Source organism: Micromys minutus (assembly GCF_963924665.1).
Source record: "Micromys minutus genome assembly, chromosome: 10".
Classification (NCBI taxonomy): domain Eukaryota; kingdom Metazoa; phylum Chordata; class Mammalia; order Rodentia; family Muridae; genus Micromys; species Micromys minutus.
The window spans coordinates 21,309,489-21,328,718 of NC_137979.1; the positions used below are offsets into that span (position 1 = coordinate 21,309,489).

Genomic DNA, 19,230 nt, shown 5'->3' on the forward strand with positions numbered 1-19,230 from the left:
AAAACCACACGAGCTCCCCCTATCGTTCCCTGGGGGGCTAATTCTTAAAGTACATATCCTCCCTGGCCTGCAGAGAGCGCTTCATTTCTACAGTTCTTGCCCCCCTTGGCTATCTTGTTTTGAATCCCGCAACCTCGAAATGTTTCCTTTCTCCCCACCTCTCTCCCTTCCTTCTTCCTCTCCCTCCATCCCCCTCCGTCCCTTCATCTGACATTTATTACCAAGTGATTACTTCCTATCCAGCAATGTACGAGGCATTGGAAAAAATAGCGATGAATTACATAGTTTACCAGTTCTTAATCTCCATAAAAGTTTTCGTTGCTGTGCAATTGAAGGCTGTGAAAACAGTCTTTACAGATAGCGATAAGGACTGTACAGGAAATTAAACACGGTGGTGAGATATAAAGTATCTCGGAGAGCAGGTTAGTGAGATTGAGATATTAGGAAAAGCCTTTCTAAAGTGACATTTCAGCTGACGAATGGGGGAAAAATTAGCTGCCCGTATTGGTTCATCCCTGTACTTGGGAGGCCTAAAGCAGGAAGACTGCCGCGAATTCCAGGCCAGCCCTGGCTACAAAGACTGTTTCAAAAAGCCAAAAAGATGAGTTATGATTATCTAGCTAGATAGCAAAGAGCACAGTGCTCAGCGCAGTGGCCCATTTAAAGAAGACTATAAAAGCTTAATTCTTTCCTCTCTTTATACTCGACACACTGGCAGGAGTCCTCCTAAACGGTTTCCACTAATTTTGTTCTCACAGCTCTATCTTAGACGATTTTTCACAACCCGTTCGTGCTGAAGGCAGTATCTCAGGGAGAATCCAGACTCTTCAAGTCCCCGCCTCCATTTCTTGCCCTCAGCCCACAGTAAGACTTGCCCTTACTTGCTATGGCGACTATCCAGCTTTGTGCCAGGAGTCTCGCGGGGGTTGCTGGGATTGGGACTTTCCCCTCCCACGTGCTCACACTGGCTAAAGTTCTGAAGCTCCAGTTCATTGGGACTATCCTGGCTGTAGGTAGCGTCTACAATTAGGGGGCACCTGGCATCCAGGCCGGCAACCTACTTCCCATCAGGGTGTCACGCTCCCCTGAAGACTGGGTAAGTAACTGACTGAGCGTAATGAGTCCTCTCTGGTCACTGGCTCTCTCGGTTGACTTACATAAAACTAGAGAGAATCGCGGGGTTTGGGGGTGGGACAGTGGGGGGACTCAGCGCGGTTGAGATGGGGGGAATGGAAGCTTGGCGGGCGAGATGAACGGGAATGTGTGTCAGAGATGATGCAGTGAGTGTAGGTAATGATGTTAGGACCAGCTAGCCTCACAGTCGTGCACCTGCATAGTTAGAGCATTTGGGGACCACTGAGATGGCCTACGGAGTTTTCTCTCCGCTACCCCTATACACACACTTATCTACCCGCTGCTGGGTGATGGAAGCCCCTGAAATAACATGCACAAAACACTGTGATTTGAGATTTTTCGAGATCCATAGCTTAAGACTTAAAACCCCCCATAGCATCCTAATGAAACCTCGGGCTCCATTCCTTGATGAAATCGGGGTGATCCGGGATAAGGTCCCGCAACTTCCGGACCTTTGTCCCTGGAGTGATTTCTTTTTTTTTCCAGCCGCTTCTCGACCCTGCTAGATGAAGAAAATCCAAGGAAAGCCTGAAGCACTAGCGGTGGTAGCCAGAAGTGTTTGCCCTCGGGGCTCGACACAACCTCTTGGTCTGAAAGGCCCGCCGGCCCTGTTATTGTTTGGCTCCTCCAGGAGCATTTCCGGTTTCTTTTTTCGGGGCTGATCACTGCTCTCCCGGCGACGGGGGAGTAGCAGAGGGAGGGGGTGTGTTCTAGGCTGGTTCTGTTGTTTGAGGTGGAAAACTGCAATCCTCGACATCTGATTTTTCTGGATTACTTGGTTATTTCTTTTGCCAAGGAGGAGGCGTTTATTTAAAAGTATGCGCCGATAGGTTGTTTCTTCATGCCGGAAAAGCAAGTTGCCGAGTATCCGGTTTTGGGGTGAGCCATTCCTTAAACGCATTCCGCACGTCCTGAAAGCGGAAGGGGCGGGCCATGGCCTGGGGCGCCCGGAGGTCCTAAGTGCAGTCGGCTGTCCAGGCAGGTTCTTCCCAGAGGGAGGTGGCAGACGTGGGTATTGCTGTTCCCGAAACTTCAATATTTAGGACAGGTCTTTTTATTACAGTTTCTTATCACGAAGCAAACTTCGTGCGAGCCTTTTTTTCTCTTGTTTTTTTTTGGGTTTTTTTTTTTTTTTTTCTGGCCTGGCTTCAAGTGTAAAACTGAAAAAAAGACTAGGTGCAAATGACTTCGCTTAAACTTTAAGCGTGAAGGGACCCCGGCTGTGAAGGTCCAAGGATGCCTTATTATGCAAATAGCCACCCTGCTGTAGCCGACTGGACTGCTTTTGGCGTAGGACTCTCTTAGGAATGTGAAAAGCTGATCCGAAGTGAAAAGAGGTTGCCCCTAGGCCCCGTCGGTGTTTACAAATGTAGATATATGTAAATTGTTATTTTACATAAAGACAACTTTGGGATGTCTCCTTTATTTACAAAGGTCTTCCAGTTTCTCCGAATAATTTAGTGCAGAGGGGCTTAGGGGTCTGGGATGAGTGGTATGAGTTTCAGGCCAGCCAAATATACACAGTGAGACCCTGTCTCAAAAGGAAAAGGGGAGTCATCTATGTTAATATTCACACAGACACAAGATTACCTGACAACAGTTTAGTAGCACTAGAAAGCCTGAAGCAAGACAATCCCAAGTTCCAGATTGCAGTGTCAGATACACGGAGGGAGTTCAAGGTCAAGTGAGAGCCTATCTTAAAACAAAAATCTTGAAAAGCAGGAACTTAAGTTCAAGGTCATTCTTTCCTAAGTAGTTGTAGGCCAATTTGGGATAAATGAGACTGTCAACAACAGCAAAAAAGGAACAAAAGTTAACATACATTATAGCAAATTCGAGCTAGCCGGAATTTCTCCTGAAAGGGCAAATGAGGAAGTCTTGATGGCCTTGTCTCAGAAGAACAAACAGCTGGGGATACAGCTTGTGGTAGAGTATTTTACCTGTCAAATGTGATGCCCTTGGTTTAAATCCTGGGACCACAAAACCAAAGGCTAAGCCCAACTTGACCAAATGTGACTTGGAGTCAAAAGTCTATGTGGTTCTCAGCTTGAGTATCCTAGGGGTGTGTCCACAGACTGGGGAGGGGGGCATCCTTTATTTCTGTTCTATTCATGATTTGGGTCTTAGTGCAGTTTGTTTTCCTGAGACAGGGTTTCTCTGTAGCCCTGGCTATCCTGGGATTCCCCTCTGTAAATCAGGCTGGCCTTGAGATCCAGCTGCTTCTGCCTCCTGTGCTGGCGGCATCAAAGGTGCATGCCACCGCTGCCTGGCTTCTTAGATTTGCCACAAGCCTCACAGCAAACTGAATGCCTGGGATCCCAGTACTACAGTGAAGACAGTAATGAGTTTAAGGCCAGCCTGGAATACATAATGAGACTCTGACTCAAGAAAGGGGGCAGAGCAGGAAATGAGTTCCAAAATGGTATTTTCCAGGTGCGAAAGTGATGATTCCTTAGAGAAGGTGACTTCAGACAGGACAGAAGTAAATTTGATTCCTTAGTTATTAACTTGGAGTTGATTTGAGACCTAAACATAAAACTGGTAAAGCTTTTAGGAAAGAAGCTAACAGTGGACACGCATCTTTACCTTTTGTTTGTTTTTGTCTTTGCCTGATAGAATGAACCACCTGTCTTTGTCTTGGTGCAAGTTACAAGGCTATTTCAAGATTTGCCAAATAAAGACATTTTCATTTTCTCTTGTGCCCACTTTGTAGTTACATAAACGATAAATAAACTGTCCTAAACTAGGTGTGGTGGCTCATACCTGCAAACCCAACACTCAGGAAGCTGCAACAGAAGAATTGCCATAGAACCAGGATACAGAGTGAGGATCCTGTCTCAGAATATAAAATAAACTAAATAAAAAAGAATGGTCATCTCTTATCGAATTGTGAGTGAGTGAGTGCGTGCATGTGTGTGTGTGTGTGTGTGTGTCTCGAGCTCGTGCATGCTCATTAGCATGTGTGTAAGAGGTGAGTTGACAATTTAATAGAAATTAGTTGTAATCAGTCTTGGTACCAAGTACCTATTCTGGTCACAGACCCATATATTTTCTGATTGATATAAACTATTTCTGAGTTTTTCTACAAATCGTATTCTTCACCCAATATATGTCTGAAACATTTCCAAAATAACGCTGACAGGAGCGGTTTTTGTGGAAGGCTCCTGCTGTCCGCAGTTGTTCTAGGAAGTGCACCTAGAAGTGGTTTTGCTGAATAAGATGTGTGCTTTAGGTTACTTTTTAGAACCAACAATATATTTGTCCCAGGCCTCGGCCCCCACCCCCACCCCCCTTTCTTCCAGTGTTGGGTGTTGAGCCTAGAGTCTTAGATGTAATACTACCCAGGAACTCACCCACTGAGCCGCACTGCTAGCCCCAAAAGATTTTTATACTGAATTCTTTGAAACATTAGGATCATTTTATTCAGGGTAGGGTGTGGCTCCTGGCTTCCCTCGTTCCGGTCCTTTGGCGGGGTAGATAGTAGTACTTGTTCCTTTTGGTTTGGGGTTGGTTTGAGAGTTCCCATTGACTCTCAAGCTTTGAACCCTTCCAGCATTGGTGACTGTTCTTAAGGAAACACCGAAAACCTAATTACTACTAATGAGCTGGGTGGTAGAGCAGGGAGACCTCCTGTGTGTGGCTGTCTCCAAGATTGAGACATTGGGTCACCATCCCAGCGCGCACGTGCACTCAAACCACACATGCTATGTTCGCTAAACAGTTCCTTGACTGGGTGAACTGGCATTAATGGGCAGTAGTTAGTACCACAGAAGCACTGTGAGCTCAGAACAGATGACATGCTCATATCAAAGTCACTGAGCTCTTATGTGCCAGGTGCTTGTTTTAGTTTACACGTATGTATACTGTTGGGGGAGGGGGCCTGAACCTAGGCTTTGCAATGAGCTCCACCCCAAGGCCAAATCTCAAATGCAAAGGTCAGAATTCTTTTCAGATAGGTACAGTAGATACGATCTTTACGGTAAATGTGATAGTAAAATGCTATGGTTTTAGTTATTAATCTGAAGAAGCTCTGGACCTCCCTTACCCCTTTCCTGAGACAGACTCAGAATGAAGGGGCTGTAATATCCGGTCCCTTGCTTTCTTCATCTAAGATCGGCCTTAACTGATTGTTCGTAAGAGCCTGTGATGCACTAGATTGTTTGGGTGGCTGTCTTTAATAAAAACACATTCACTTGCCCTGTGTGTGTTCTTGGCGGGTCACTCGTCAAGTGGCAGATGTGGCCATCAAGACCGATGAAAAGATTTCTCAGACTCTTAAATAAATGAGAAGATAAAATCTAACACAAGCGAAAGTAAATGTTAAGAATGTAATCGGTATTAACAGTAATTATCCTGGAACAGTTGTTTGTCTTTGCTGTTAGAAAGGAAGCATGATGTCCCAGGGGGCTGGCCAGAATTTAATCCCTAGAACCCACTTATAGGAAAGGCCAAATCTTACAGGTGGCCTTCTGACCTCTACACCTTTAAATAGGCACATGAAATAAGTAAATGTTTAAATAAGGAAGATAATAGCTCATAAGAATAGTAAGTATACAGCTTAACTTCCATGAAGAATGTGATGGTGTGGTGTGTAGGAGATTGGCTGGCTGTGACTGGACATCTCTGAGGAGCTATGGCATACAAGATAAGAGCCTACCTCATAGCCATAGGGAGAGTAGAAACTGACTTTGCTCCAGTAGAAGTGACCACACTGGGCCAGGAAGTGCTCGCTAGAGCCCATAGGAAAGAACGCGCCGAATCTTCAGTTGGGGAGCTTTCCCCTGATGGACAGTCTGAGGGATTTGCCATAAGGAGGGTTTGAAGAATGGAGCTGTGTGTGAGATGGTTGATAAGGGGGTGAGGGAGGTGTCCCTCCCCAGAGGGAAGAGAGCAGAGTGTGGGGTGCAGATGAGGAGGGCTTGTGGGGTGGGAAGTACCTCCCTGGTTATCTGTTCCTTAAAGCAGTGTGTGGTTTCAGAAGGGAGGCCAGGCCCTTTCAGCTTGAGCAGCCTGAATAAAAGCCAGAAGAGTTGTCCCATTCCTGCTTCTCTGGAAATGGTGTCCCTCACGGTCATCTCAGGTCGGGTCCTGACTTCTCAAAGGAGCCTGGCCGACTTCTTGGATACTTGTAATTTCAAGCTTTCCTGCCCACGCCTAAGTACCCCAAAATAACAACTCCGAAACTCAAAATCTGTTTACAAACACCTTGGCCCTAACTTTGGTTTGTTCTCTGACTTGCTCATTACTTAAAATCTCTATTCTAACCTAAGTTCCGCCTCGTGGTTGGTTACCTCTGCTCAGCGCCTTGCTTCTGTCCACCGAGTTTCTGGGGGAGTCTCCACACTTTCAGAATTTAATCTCCCTACCGGATGTCCCACCTACTTTCTAATCTACCCTTTCCTGTAGGCCATAGTTTTTTTTTTGATTGACAAGTTATGCATCCATACAGAACACAAGATATTCTCTCTACAGATAGCTGCCATGGAGGATTCACAGTCAGAGGTCACCATCGAGCTCCCACTGAGTCAGGAGACATTTTCGGGCTTATGGAAACTGTGAGTGGGTATTTATGGGACCCCTGTATCCTCCCCTAATCCCAAGCATCCTGTCCCCAGCTGAGGCCTGTGAAAAACAAAAACCATTGTATTAAAAAAAAAACCGGTATGGTGTTGGGTGCCTGTGGTCCCTGCACTTGGGAGGTGGAGGCAAGGGGTTCAGAAGTTTAAGCTCATCCTTGACTACAAAGCAAGTCTGAGGGCAGCCTGGGTTAAGTGAGATTCTGTCTCCAGAAAAAAAATTGAAGGAAATCAGTGGAACTAACTCTCTACTCTTGTTTTCCAGACTTCCTCCAGAAGATATTCTGGTAAGGACTGGGGCAGAAAGGGACTTAGGCTTTGGTGGGCTGCTGGCGGGTCGGTAGGCTGAGAACATGGTACTGAGGTTCTTCTTCCGCCCATCCACAGTCGGCCGTGGGGTCACCTAATTCCATGGATGATCTGTTCCTGTCCCAGGATGTTGCAGAGTTGTTAGAAGGCCCGGAGGAAGCCCTCCAGGTGTCAGCTCCTGCGGCACAGGATCCTGTAACTGAGGCCCCTCCACCAGCGGCCCCTGCACCAGCCACTCCATGGCCACTGTCATCTTTCGTCCCTTCTCAAAAAACTTACCAAGGCAACTATGGCTTCCGCCTGGGCTTCCTGCAGTCAGGGACAGCCAAGTCTGTTATGTGCACGGTCAGTGGACCCAACCTTTCGGTGCCTCTGTCTAGGTTTTTGGGGTTCCTCTTTAGCCTCTTTAAGACTTTGACGATGCCTCAGAGTTTAATTTTATCCTGAACCTTTCTTAGCCGTTTATCCTTCCTCTTGTACTCTCTGAATCTCTCCAGGGGACATGGAACTTTTCTTCCCTCACATTCCTTTCTTGGCTTTTGAAAATAATCTTCTGAAGCCAGGCACAGAGGCATGTGTTGTAGTCCCAGCTGCTAGAGATGTTGAGGCAGGATTGCTTAAGGCCAGCCTGTGCATGTATCGGAGCAAGACCCCCTTCTCATCAGAAACAATAACAGAGCCCAGTGGGGTGACTCACACCTGTAGCTCCAGCACTGGAGAGGCTAGGGCAGGAGGAACAAAAGTTCAAGGCCATCCTTGACTACACAGTAAGATGCCATTTCTGAGTTTGAGGCCGGCTTGGTCTACAAAATGAGTTGTAGGACAGCCAGGGCTACATAGGGAAACTCTGTCTCACAAAACCAGAGAGGGGGAAGAAAGGGGAAAACAAATTGGTGTATAGACCCCAGTCCTGTAATTGCTGGCTGCCCTCTGCCACGGCGCTGGCGTCCAGTAGGTGCTTGGACAATGCTTTTCATTCGGTCCCCCCTTTGCCCCTTGTCCCGTTGTTGGCTTGTCCCCTGACCTCCGATTCTGTCTCCTCTCCTACAGTACTCTCCTTCCCTCAATAAGCTGTTCTGCCAGCTGGCGAAGACGTGCCCTGTGCAGTTGTGGGTCAGCTCCACACCTCCGGCTGGCTCCCGAGTCCGAGCCATGGCCATCTACAAGAAGTCACAACACATGACTGAGGTCGTGAGACGCTGTCCGCACCATGAGCGCTGCTCTGATGGTGATGGTGAGCACTCGACACTGCCTGTTGGGGGAGAACCAGTTGCCTAGGGTCTCTCAGCCTCTGACTTATTCTTGCTCTTAGGCCTGGCTCCTCCCCAGCATCTTATCCGGGTGGAAGGAAATTTGTATGCTGAGTATCTGGACGACAGGCAGACTTTCCGGCACAGTGTGGTGGTGCCCTATGAACCACCTGAGGTCTGTTCTTTTGGTTTGTTTGTTTGTTTGTTTTAAAGACAGTTTGATTTGCTCCAGCCTAGACTGATGTTGACTTTCTAGCAACCCATTTGCCTCAGGCCCCTGAGTGCTAGCTAGGCTTAGAGGAGCCCAGTCCTAGGTCTACTTTAACAGCAGTCTCTGGGAGAAGGGGCTTTCCCCTCCTGGCAGGAAATAGAGACACTGAGTCCTGTTCCCTCACACATGATAAGCAAGTGTTGTACCCCAGAGCTCCAGAGGGTGTGCAGAACAGGCGGGATATTCATTCCTACTCTACAACTAAAACTGGAACATTGGAGGCTGTAGACCTTCCTGGCTGCTACAGGTCACTTGGGGTGGGGTTGGAAGTGGCTTCACCTGGATCCTGTGTCTTCCCCCAGGTCGGCTCTGACTATACCACCATCCACTACAAGTACATGTGTAATAGCTCCTGCATGGGGGGCATGAACCGCCGACCCATCCTTACCATCATCACACTAGAAGACTCCAGGTAGGAGCCCTCCGTTTAGGTTAGGCTAGCACGTTTCCTCCCCAGACTCTGCCTGTTTCTGATCCGAGAACCCTGCTATCTACATAAATGAAGTCTCCTCCTCTGTTCCCTCTCCGGCTTAGGGACTTCTCTTACCTGTGACTCCTGGGGTCCCTGTAACTGGAGCTTGAACTCCAGCTTTGACAAGAGGAGTTGGGAACAGGTGGGACCTGGTTTACCAAACAGTCAGAATAGAGCCCAGCTTTCTTACTACCTGGTGCTATTGTTCCTCTTCTTGTCCTGGGTAGTGGGAACCTTCTGGGACGGGACAGCTTTGAGGTTCGTGTTTGTGCCTGCCCTGGGAGAGACCGGCGTACAGAGGAAGAAAATTTCCGCAAAAAGGAAGAACATTGCCCCGAGCTGCCCCCGGGGAGTGCCAAGAGAGGTAAGCAGGCAGGACGAGAAGGTGGGAGGAGGCTGTTCAGCTTCACCCCCAAAGTCACCACTTCTCTCTCTCTTCACAGCACTGCCTACCAGCACAAGCTCCTCTCCCCAGCAAAAGAAAAAACCTCTTGATGGAGAATATTTCACCCTTAAGGTACCAAGGTTGGGGGAGTCGCATGTCAGAGACAAGATATGTCCATCATTCCCTCTGGCTCTTGCGTGTATAAAACTAGTATTGCTATCGGATTAAAATTCTGAGTCTGTCTTTTCCATCCACTTTATCTCTAGTATGGCATTTGCTTCAGAGAGCATGTTCTGAGGCTGTGGCTCTCAGTGACTTGAGAGCGCCAACTTACACCGTAATACAGGTGCCCCTGAGTAGGATGGGACATGTCCTAGGAAACTCATCGTAGGTTGAAAATACCCTATGTCAAACAATATATTTAGAGGCAGGCCTGGCCGACCTGTGCCTATAATTACAGAACTGAGGAACGTTCAAAGTTGGCAAGAGAAGGTAACCCAAGAAAGGACATTTGGGTTTAAGGACGTAACTCAGTTTCAGAATACTTGCCAAGCGTGTACCAGGCCCTGGATTCAGTCCCCAGCTGCACAGGAAGCATTTAACCCACTGGATTCCACAGCTCAGCAATACAGTGCATTTCTCAGGGTCACCCTATTAAGTGTCCCAGTCAGTCAGGAATGGAGTCACTACTCCATTCCTCAAACTGAAGAGACCCGGGTTTGTTGTACACTTTCTACTGAATGCCTGTTACTTCCACACCACCACCCCCCCCCAAAAAAAAAAAAAAAAAAAAAAAAAAACTGTAAGTCGAGCCAGCTTAAGCTGGAGACCAGCTTTCAGAGGAAAAGTTGTTAAAAGCACAAGAGTGGGTCCGTAGCTTTGTCTAGCGCTTCTGTCCTCCTTCGTCCCTGCTACAGATCCGCGGGCGTGAGCGCTTCGAGATGTTCCGAGAGCTGAATGAAGCCTTGGAACTAAAGGATGCCCATGCTGCAGAGGAGTCAGGGGACAGCAGGGCTCACTCCAGGTGAGTGACCTGGGGCAGTGCCTGGCTGTGGTGCTCTGCCCGAACCTCCCTCCAGGTCGGCCTTTGTGGTAAAGGACGGTGACCCCGCTCTGCTAGACACGTGGGGTTATTCAGCCCTGGCAAGTGCAAGGGCCCTGTGAGGCCTGAGTAGTCAACATTTCAGGTTCCGTGAAGTGGGATGAGGGACAGTGTATGGTGTCAGCCGTAAGGAAGCGGTAGGTCAGGAGGGTTTAGGGACATTTAAAGCCTTCATAAACTATATAAAACTTTAGGCCAGCTAGGGCTAGCTATATAGCAAGACCCTGTGATGGTTGGTGATGGTGGTGGTTAATGGTGATGGTTGTGATGATGATGGTGTTGATGATGGTCATGATGGTGAAAAGGAGGATAAACTGATTCTCAGAAGTACTCCAGTGTGTTCTCTGAATATACCTACCCATGGTAGAAGCCATCTTAAATTCCCTTTTTTTCAGCCTCCAGTCTAGAGCCTTCCAAGCCTTGATCAAGAAGGAAAGCCCACACTGCTAGCTCCCATTACTTCATCCCTCCCCTTTTCTGTCTTCCTATAGCTTCCTGAAGACCAAGAGGGGCCAGTCTACCTCCCGCCATAAAAAACCAATGATCAAGAAAGTGGGGCCTGACTCAGACTGACAGCCTCTGCATCCTGTGTCCCCGTCACCAGCCTCCCCTTCTCCTTTCTTGCCATTTTATAATTTTAGGGCTTGTTATGAGAGCTGATTAAGCAATGCTGGTTCCTTCCACCGCCTTTTTTACCTTGTAGCTAGGGCTCAGCCCCCTCTGAGTACTGGTTCCTGGCCCTGGTTGGGGAATGGGTTGATAGTTGCCAGGTCTCTGCTGGCCCAGCGAAATCCTATCCAGCCAGTTGTTGGACCCTGGCACCTAAAATGAAATCTCACTCTACCCCACACCCTGTAAGATTCTATCTTGGGCCCACATAGGATCTATATCCTCCAAGACCCACTTTCCTTCCACTCTGCAAAGCCTGTCTGCATTTGTCCATCCCCCACCCCGTCTCCCTCCTTTTTTTTTTTTACCCCTTTTTATATATCAATTTCTTATTTTACAATAAAATTTTGTTATCACTTGTATGGTTTTTTGAGAGGTTGGTATCAGCCCAAGCTGCCAGGGCCCCCGGGGTGCAAGGATGAGTTTGGGAGGTACCCACCTGAGTCCGGGCAGTGTCGGAGTCAGGGGTGGAGAACTTGGGTTCCAGAAGAGGAACAAAGCCGGGGACTGGGTCAGTCTGTGGGCTGCATGACAACAAGGGAGTAGGGTAACTCCATTCATAACTTGGGAACCAACTGTCTCTCCTCCCTCCTGCCAGGACTGGCACACAGTCCTCACCCACCCCTACTTCTAGGGTTGGGCTCCTGCTGTCCTCCGGGTAGCCTCTCACCAAGGATTAAGGGATTAAATGTCTGATTTAGCAAACCTGAGCCTCTGGAGTAGCCATCTGCTCCACAAGAAAGTGAGGGTGCCTGGGTTCCACAGGGAAAGGGGTGGCTGTTTCTGGATGAAGGGACAAGTGGGAGGGCTGCCAGCTGGGGTCCCAGGAAACTGGGAGCAGCTAAGGTGAGGTCTGGGGCCTTCCCAGCATCCCCACATCCCCAGGCCCCGTGCCAGGCAAGTGAATGAATCGAAGCTTTGCACTTTGCCAGGAAATCCTTTGAAAGGGCTTCTTGGAGTAGGGAGGAGGGTCAGAGTTAGGGAGCCCAACCCCCTCTTACCCACCCCTGCCTCAGTGCTGCTGGCTCTCAGAGAGCTGGACTAGGCCAAGTTCTCCCCATAGCCTGCTGATCCAGAGCCAGTAGGGAGAGCAGTCAGTGAGCACATGGTTTGGCCATGGCTTGGTAATGGAGAGAGGGGTTCTGAGGTCCAGAGGGACTTTGGGGCCACTGTCCTCTGTCTGTCCCAGGTTTAAAGAGCCAGTGAGAGTCCTTAGCCTTGCCTAAGGGTCCTATACAAGTTGGAAGAGAACAGCCCCTTAGCCTAAGACCACCTTTAGAACTTATTTGTGAGTGCCAAATGTTCTCACAGCAAACTAGGGTCTACCTTTGTTAACTTTTAATTTTAGGGGAATGTGTGATGCAGGTCAAACCAACTGTGCTCTTCCCCTGTTTTTGTTCCACAACTTTACTGAGATAGAACTAAATCCAAAGAACTGTGTTCAAGGGCCACAAATTTGAGCCCTTACCTCAGAAAGGGAGGAGGGGCTAAGATGATGGCCAAATTAAAAGCTGTCACTCAGCATTTGTGCCTGTATGGTAAACATCAAGACAGCCTGCTACTCAACAAAAGTTCCACCACCCAACTCCTTTATGTTTTTATTTTCAGACCATATCTTGCTAACTATGTAGCCCAGGTTACCCTCAATATTGGTCTATTTAGCTTTCCAAGTGGAGAGAGGGATCAGACAATGGGTCATTTCCTTGCCTTCCACATTTCCCAATATCTTGTCCTTAATTCTGTTCTGCTACCTTAAGTCTTCAGAAAGCAGATCCTTTGTGGTACCTCAGATCTCTTCTTGGAGAGCTGACAGCCGTGGAAAAAGCCAGCTCTTCTATGTAAACTCACATCCATCTCTAACCTCCCAGGTTCCACTCCCTGGCTGTTTTCATTGATTGCATCAACTAGGTATCCATCCATAAAGTACTTGATATTCACAGGGACCCTGTGTCTGGTTTGACCTCTGCCCAGGAGGTAAATACCCCAGGCCTTATTCTACTTAAGTCTAAAATCAAATCTCCCAATCCCCAATCAATCTCCTATTAATTCTCACCGACGTTTACATTTTAGCTCGATATATTCTTTTTTTGTTTTGTTTTTAGAGAAATGGTGAGGTGCCAGACTTGGAACCTATGCATGCTAAGCAAGACTTTGTACCAGGAGTTAACGCCCCACCCCTAACTCCATAGCTCTCAGGAGGCAGAGGCAGGCAGAGTCCAGCCTGGTCTGCAAAGTGAGTTCCAGTATAGACAGGGCTATACAGAGAAACCCTGTCTCAAAAAAAAAGACAAAAACCAACCAACAAACAAAAAAATCAACCCCTATCCTGGCTTGGTTTTGTTATGGTTTCAGGATTTTATTGTTATTTTTGTTGACGGAGTCTCATGTAGTACGGGCTAGCTCAAACTCCTGATCCTCCTGCCTCTACCTCCAAAATGCTGGAATTATAATAAACAAGTGTCAGATATTTTCTAAATTTGAGGCCAGCCTGGTCTACAGCACAAGTTCCAGGAAAACACAGACAAACCCTATCTCAAACAAACAAGCAAGAAGCATAGGGTCAGGAAGCAAAGGCAGACAGATCTGTGTGAGTTCCAGGTTCGTTCACCAGAGGACCAAGGTTCTGATCCAGCACCCATGCCACGTGGGTATATATTTATATATATAAATATATAATACTTATATATGGTACACACATACATGTATATGCATGATACACACAATAGTACACACATGTACAAATGGCACACATTCGTGCACACACATGGTACACTCATACACATGTACCCACAGTACACACATGTGCAAGGTATACATGCACACATGATACATATATCCAGACACAAATAAAACAAATAACTAAATCTTTAAGGAACCCATAGTCATCCTAAAATCAAAGCTATAAATTAGTGACATTTGATTGAAAGGACAAACCCCAGACTTTAATTAGATTTTTAAAAATCAGGAATTTTAGAATGTATGTACACCTGGAGAAGCTAAGGGCTGAGGGCATAACTCGGCAGAGACAAGTGTAAAGCGCTGGGCCCAGCCCCAGTACTCTCACCAAAAGAGAAGCGGAGAGAGGAAAGAGGAATGGAAGGAGAGGGAAACGGGAAAGGAAAGAAAGGAGAAGGAAGATTTAGGGAAGTAACACATCCCAGGAGCCCATCCAGCTGCCCAGAAACTGAGGCAGGAGGATCACTTGAGCTCAGAAATTTCAAGTCAGTTTAGGCAAGATAATAAGACAGTATCATCGCAAAAAAGGATGGAGGGAAAGAAGAAACCCAGGAGTTAGAAGTGTAACTCGATGTTAGAACATATCATCCTGAAGACCTTAGCTTCCGTTCCCACACCAAAACATAAAGGACCTGAAGCTGAAGAGATGGCTCAGTGGCTCAGAACCATCTGTAATGAGGCCTACTGTTCACTTCTGGCCTGCAAACATACATGCATGCAGAATGCTGTATACATAATAAATAAATAATATAAGAATCCAGCATCACCATCATCATCACACTAAGGGTTAGAGTGTAGCTCAGTGGAGTGTGTACAAACCATGTTAGAGACACTTCTTTCCATCCAGAGTAAAAAAAAAAGAAAGCTGGTCCCAGTGGCGGCGGCACATGCATGACATTAATTAATCCCAGCACCCAGGAGGCAGAGGCAGGCAGATCCTGAGTTTCAGAACAGCGGGGGCTACATAGAGAACCCCTGTCTCAACAAAAAAACAAAACACACAGAAAGAGAGAGAGAGAGAGAAAGAAACAAAGAGGTAAGGAGGGAAGAAAGAAACCTGGGCATGTGACTCAGTTGGTAGAGCATTTGCCTAATATTCATGAAGCTCTGGGTTTAATATCCATCACCAAACAAACAAGGTTTCCCAGCATGATGACAGACTCTGTAACCCCAGAACTGAGGACGCAGAGATAGGAGGATAAAAAGTACAAGGTCTGGGTTACATGAGATTTTGTTTTTAAAATACTAAAATAAAAAACTAGGAGACAACTTAATTTATAAATATTGATTGCAAAGACACTGATACAAAATGTCTCAAATATTATCACAAAAAATGCCGAATTTGAGAAATTCTATGTTCTAACCAGTTTAGTCCAGAGCCAGGGTTTGTTTAGTAACATAAGATCTATTAACATAATTCATAAGGGTTACAAAATAAAGGGAAAAAATTTATATGATCATATCAACAGGTGCTGAAAAGTATTTGATTACATTGCAGCTGCCATTCCTTAAAAAAATATATTTTAATTAAAGCAGTAATAGACTGGTAATAGAATGCTGATGGGCGCGCACACACACATGTGTACACACACGCGCACTCACTGAAAGTAAACTGAGGGCCTTGCACGGGCTATAAAAGCATTGTGACTGTGCTTCCGAGCCATGCAACCAGCAGATCAATGTTACAAACAGGGAAGTGTTCAGTACATTTTCAGCTGGGATGCAAACTATACAGAACTGTCCACTGACTTCGGTTTTACTGTGTTGGAAAAGACTCAGAAAGATGCTGGAGAGACACCTCAGCTGTTAAGCGTCCAGAGGACTGAGATTCAATTCCTAGCACACACTTGGTGGCTCGCGACCATCTGTAATTCCAGTTCTAGGCAACTGATTGAATGCCTTCCTCTGACCAACTTGGGCCAGGAATGATTGTGGTGCATAAAGGTACATACAAAATGCCAGCACACATAAAATAAAAATAAATCTTAGCAAGATTGAAATTGAGTTTGATTTTGAGAGAGAGGGGGAGGGAAGGAGGCCCATGCCTGTGATGGCAGTGCCTGGAGGGCTAATGGGGGAAGAAGACGTAGCAAGCTAGAGACTAACCTAGGCTACTTGCATCCTTGTTTCAAAAAGGAAGCAGGAGGCTACTAATTTTTTTTTAAAGACAGGTCTATAGCTCAAGCTGATGTCACATTCCCATTGAAGGGGATAATGACCTTAAATGTCCAGTGGTTTCAATCAGCTTCAACTTCCTGGGGTCCTGGGATCACAGGCTTGCACCACCACCATACCCAGTTTTTTGTTGTCCTGGAGATTACTCCTCCAGGGAAGTAGGGGCTCATGTATGCTAGGCAAGCACTGTCTGTATGATCTACATTTCCAGGCTTCCGCCTTTCGGGAGGGAGAGGTGGCACTGGAGTTTGTTCTCTATCATTAAGCTGAACTTCCAACAAAACAATCACAAAGTTATAGGCAGGCTAAGTAGACAATTTAAGGAAAGAGTGAGGGGGCCAAAGAGATGGCTCAGTGGTTAAGAGCACTGACTGCTCTTCCAGAGGTCCTGAGTTCAATTCCCAGCAACCACATGGTGGTTCACGACCATCTGTAATGGGATCTGATGCCCTCTTCTGAAAACTGCTACAGTATACTCATAAATAAAAGAAATAAATCTCCCATTGAGAGACTTATGGCTCCAGATTCGTATGTAGCTGAAGATAGTAGTGTCTGGCATCAATGTGAGAAGAGGCCTTTGGTCCAGTGAGGGCATGTTTGTTTTCCCAGTGTAGGGGAATGCCAAGACACTGAGGTGGATTAGGTGATTAGGATGACAAGGATTGCACCTTCATGGAGACAAGTGGGGGGGGGAGGGGTGGGAGTGGGGTTGGGGAAGGGGACAACATTTCAAATGTAAATACAGAGTATCTAATAAAAAAGAAAAGAAAGAAATATTAACAACAACAACAACGCTCTATTGGGATTTTCCCCCACCCCCTCCCAAAAAAGAAAGTGTTGAGCATATAGCTCTTGGTATAGCATAGTATTAATTTCCAACACTGGAAACTGAAAAGGGCAGGGGAAAATGCAGGGGATGGGGAACTTTGTTTGCCACTGTCAAATATCAGGAAGTATACTCTAAAAATTAAAGTTAGGCCAGGTCTGGAGAGGTGACTGGAGATGGCTCAGAGGTTAAGACGGCACACCCATACTTGTCCAGCAGCCATGGTGCCTGTAATTCCAGCTCCAGGAGACCCAAACCTCTGTCCTCCTCTGACAGTGCACCCATGTACGCAAAGCCACAAGCACACAGACCCACACTCAGACACACACGCACATACATCGTTTAATTCTTTCTTTAAATAAAAACCGAAGTTAGGAGCTGGCACACACCTGCAATCCCCCGTATTCATGAGCAAAGCTCAGAGGATCAGGAGTTCCAGGCATTAAACTGGTCTCAGGATTTGCTTAGAGCAATAACGTGTACATATGCGTGCACAGCATCATGAGAGCCAAAACAAAATGGAACACTCAAGGCCTAGGAGGAAAAGTGTTAGTCATTATGATGCATACTTGCACTCGGGAGGCTGAAGAAGCAGGAGAAATGCCGGTAAGTTTCAAATCCAGAAGAAAAGAAAAAGAATCCTACAGTTCCTATTTTCTATATGTTGGAATTGGCTTCATCCGGTCAACGAATCTGTCTCAAAGCATTTTCAAATCTCCCTTCTTGAAGCACAGGTCTACAGTTTCTCCTGTGCTCCTTTCGTGTCTGTTGAACTGTGGCTGAGGATTCTGCCGCATCCGTGCCTAAAACCCACAGAGGCACTTAATAAACCTCAACACAGTGCGCATCAGCCTAATGGCGCTGAACGGGGAAGGGGATTGATGCTTGGCCGCTGGAGGGCAGAGGTCAAAATGAAAGTCTATGCTCACGGTGTGGAAAACCTGTATCACCAAATCAATCTTCCAATCGTTTCTCGGGGTTCTTCCAGAAAAAGACAAGCACACGCGGGCTCTGTGTTTGATATACATTTATATATATAATCACTCCCACTTTATTGTACTTTATCCTCTTACAGTAGATCTGACACAGGCATTAAATAGCTGCAGGAGACATCGGGAAGATGAAGGGGCAGGAAGACCTGGATACCCAAAGGGAAGAGAAGCAGATGCAGTGGGAGGAAAGTGGGAAGAATCCACTTGAGGGTGGGACATGGGGGCTGCAGTGAAGAGGAGGGAGGTTAGAAAGGATAAAGAGAAGCAGAGAGACCAGAGGAAAATGCTGCTGTGTGGAAGAGCAGGGGGCTCTTTCTAGGGACATTACTGTGGTTGTTTGTTTGTTTTTTAAAGGCAAAAGAGTTTGAAGGAGGCGGAGCCAAGAAATTCAGAGCTGAGCTGGGGGAGGCGTCTGAAATTTTCAGGCTGGCATGCAGAAAGGGAAGACCTTAGTGACCGGTTAGCAACTTGCAAGGAGTAGCCAGAGAGAGGATGGGGGTGGGTAGATCTGGGCTCAGGGAGTCCCCCCAGCCAGCTGACGTTTCCAAGGTGGCCACTGGGGATGGAGCCAAGACAGTGGCCCCTCCCCCAGAGCTCCCTGGGAAGGAGAACTTGAAAGATATTCTGGGAAGGCCAGTGGGGGAAGGGAGCCATCGGTTAAAAACAAAGTGGATATTCAGAGCAGGTCAAGCCCGCCTGAGTAGGAGCTGTTTGGATGACCGGAGGGACCAGGAAGAAGTTAAAAGTCTAGGCCTACAAGAGAATTTTCTAGAAGCATTAAAGACTTCTCTTCCAGCCCTCCTTTGGAGTCACAATTGGGGGAGAGGCAGGATGTACCAGGAAGGAGGGAAAAGGCCACAGAACCAACCTGTACTCAGCTACAAATGGCAGCTTTTCAGAAGGGATGGGGTAAGGGAGAGGAGAGGAGAGAACAGCTGGAGGAACCAGAAGTCAAAGCCACCAAGATACTGGCTATGGTGACAGAAGTGTGAAGAGATAAAAGAAAAGTGGCTAGAGCATTGTAAAGGGAGGAAAAACAATATTCACCCCTGGGAAGCAAATGGCTGAAACAGGGCAGGGCGGGGCATATGTGGGGGTAGAGGCCAGGGGTGGGGGGAACCATTTTCTCTAACTCTCAGGGGATAGGAGTAAAAACTGAAACAGGAGCTGTTAAGGGCATCTTCTTCATAAACTCAAACTAGAAAAACTCCAAAAGTGCAGAGGCCCTTGTGCATGCTAAGCAAGTCCTCTGTCGCTGAGTAACAACTCTAGCTCCTGAACTAGGAAACTCCTGACTCCTCTCTGTCTCTGGCTAAGCTAAGGTTGGAAGATG

General features: G+C 47.0%; 1 protein-coding gene across 5 annotated transcripts; it reads left to right on the top strand.

Moving 5' to 3' along the window:
• The first annotated feature begins 970 nt into the window (after positions 1-970).
• TP53 (tumor protein p53) lies at positions 971-11,530 on the top strand. Of its 5 annotated transcripts, XM_080922549.1 has the most exons (12): positions 978-1,096; positions 1,621-2,013; positions 6,607-6,689; positions 6,976-6,997; positions 7,098-7,364; positions 8,070-8,253; positions 8,332-8,444; positions 8,843-8,952; positions 9,240-9,376; positions 9,456-9,529; positions 10,315-10,421; positions 10,991-11,530. In XM_080922549.1, the coding sequence occupies exons 3-12, from the start codon at positions 6,616-6,618 to the stop codon at positions 11,070-11,072; spliced, it is 1,170 nt and encodes a 389-aa protein (XP_080778675.1). In that variant the 5' UTR covers positions 978-1,096; positions 1,621-2,013; positions 6,607-6,615; the 3' UTR covers positions 11,073-11,530. The 5 variants fall into 5 exon arrangements, with proteins under 5 accessions (XP_080778674.1, XP_080778678.1, XP_080778675.1 ...); XM_080922548.1 differs by lacking the exon at positions 1,621-2,013 and having other exon boundaries at positions 971-1,096; XM_080922552.1 differs by lacking the exon at positions 1,621-2,013 and having other exon boundaries at positions 971-1,096; positions 7,146-7,364.
• The last annotated feature ends 7,700 nt before the right edge of the window (positions 11,531-19,230 follow it).

Coding starts and splice junctions, on each gene's coding strand:
- TP53 (XM_080922548.1), top strand. CDS start 6,616: ATGGAGGATTCACAGTCAGAGGTCACCATCGAGCTCCCACTGAGTCAG. Junction 7,365..8,069: donor CCAAGTCTGTTATGTGCACG/GTCAGTGGACCC, acceptor CCTCTCCTACAG/TACTCTCCTTCCCTCAATAA. Junction 8,254..8,331: donor GCGCTGCTCTGATGGTGATG/GTGAGCACTCGA, acceptor TCTTGCTCTTAG/GCCTGGCTCCTCCCCAGCAT.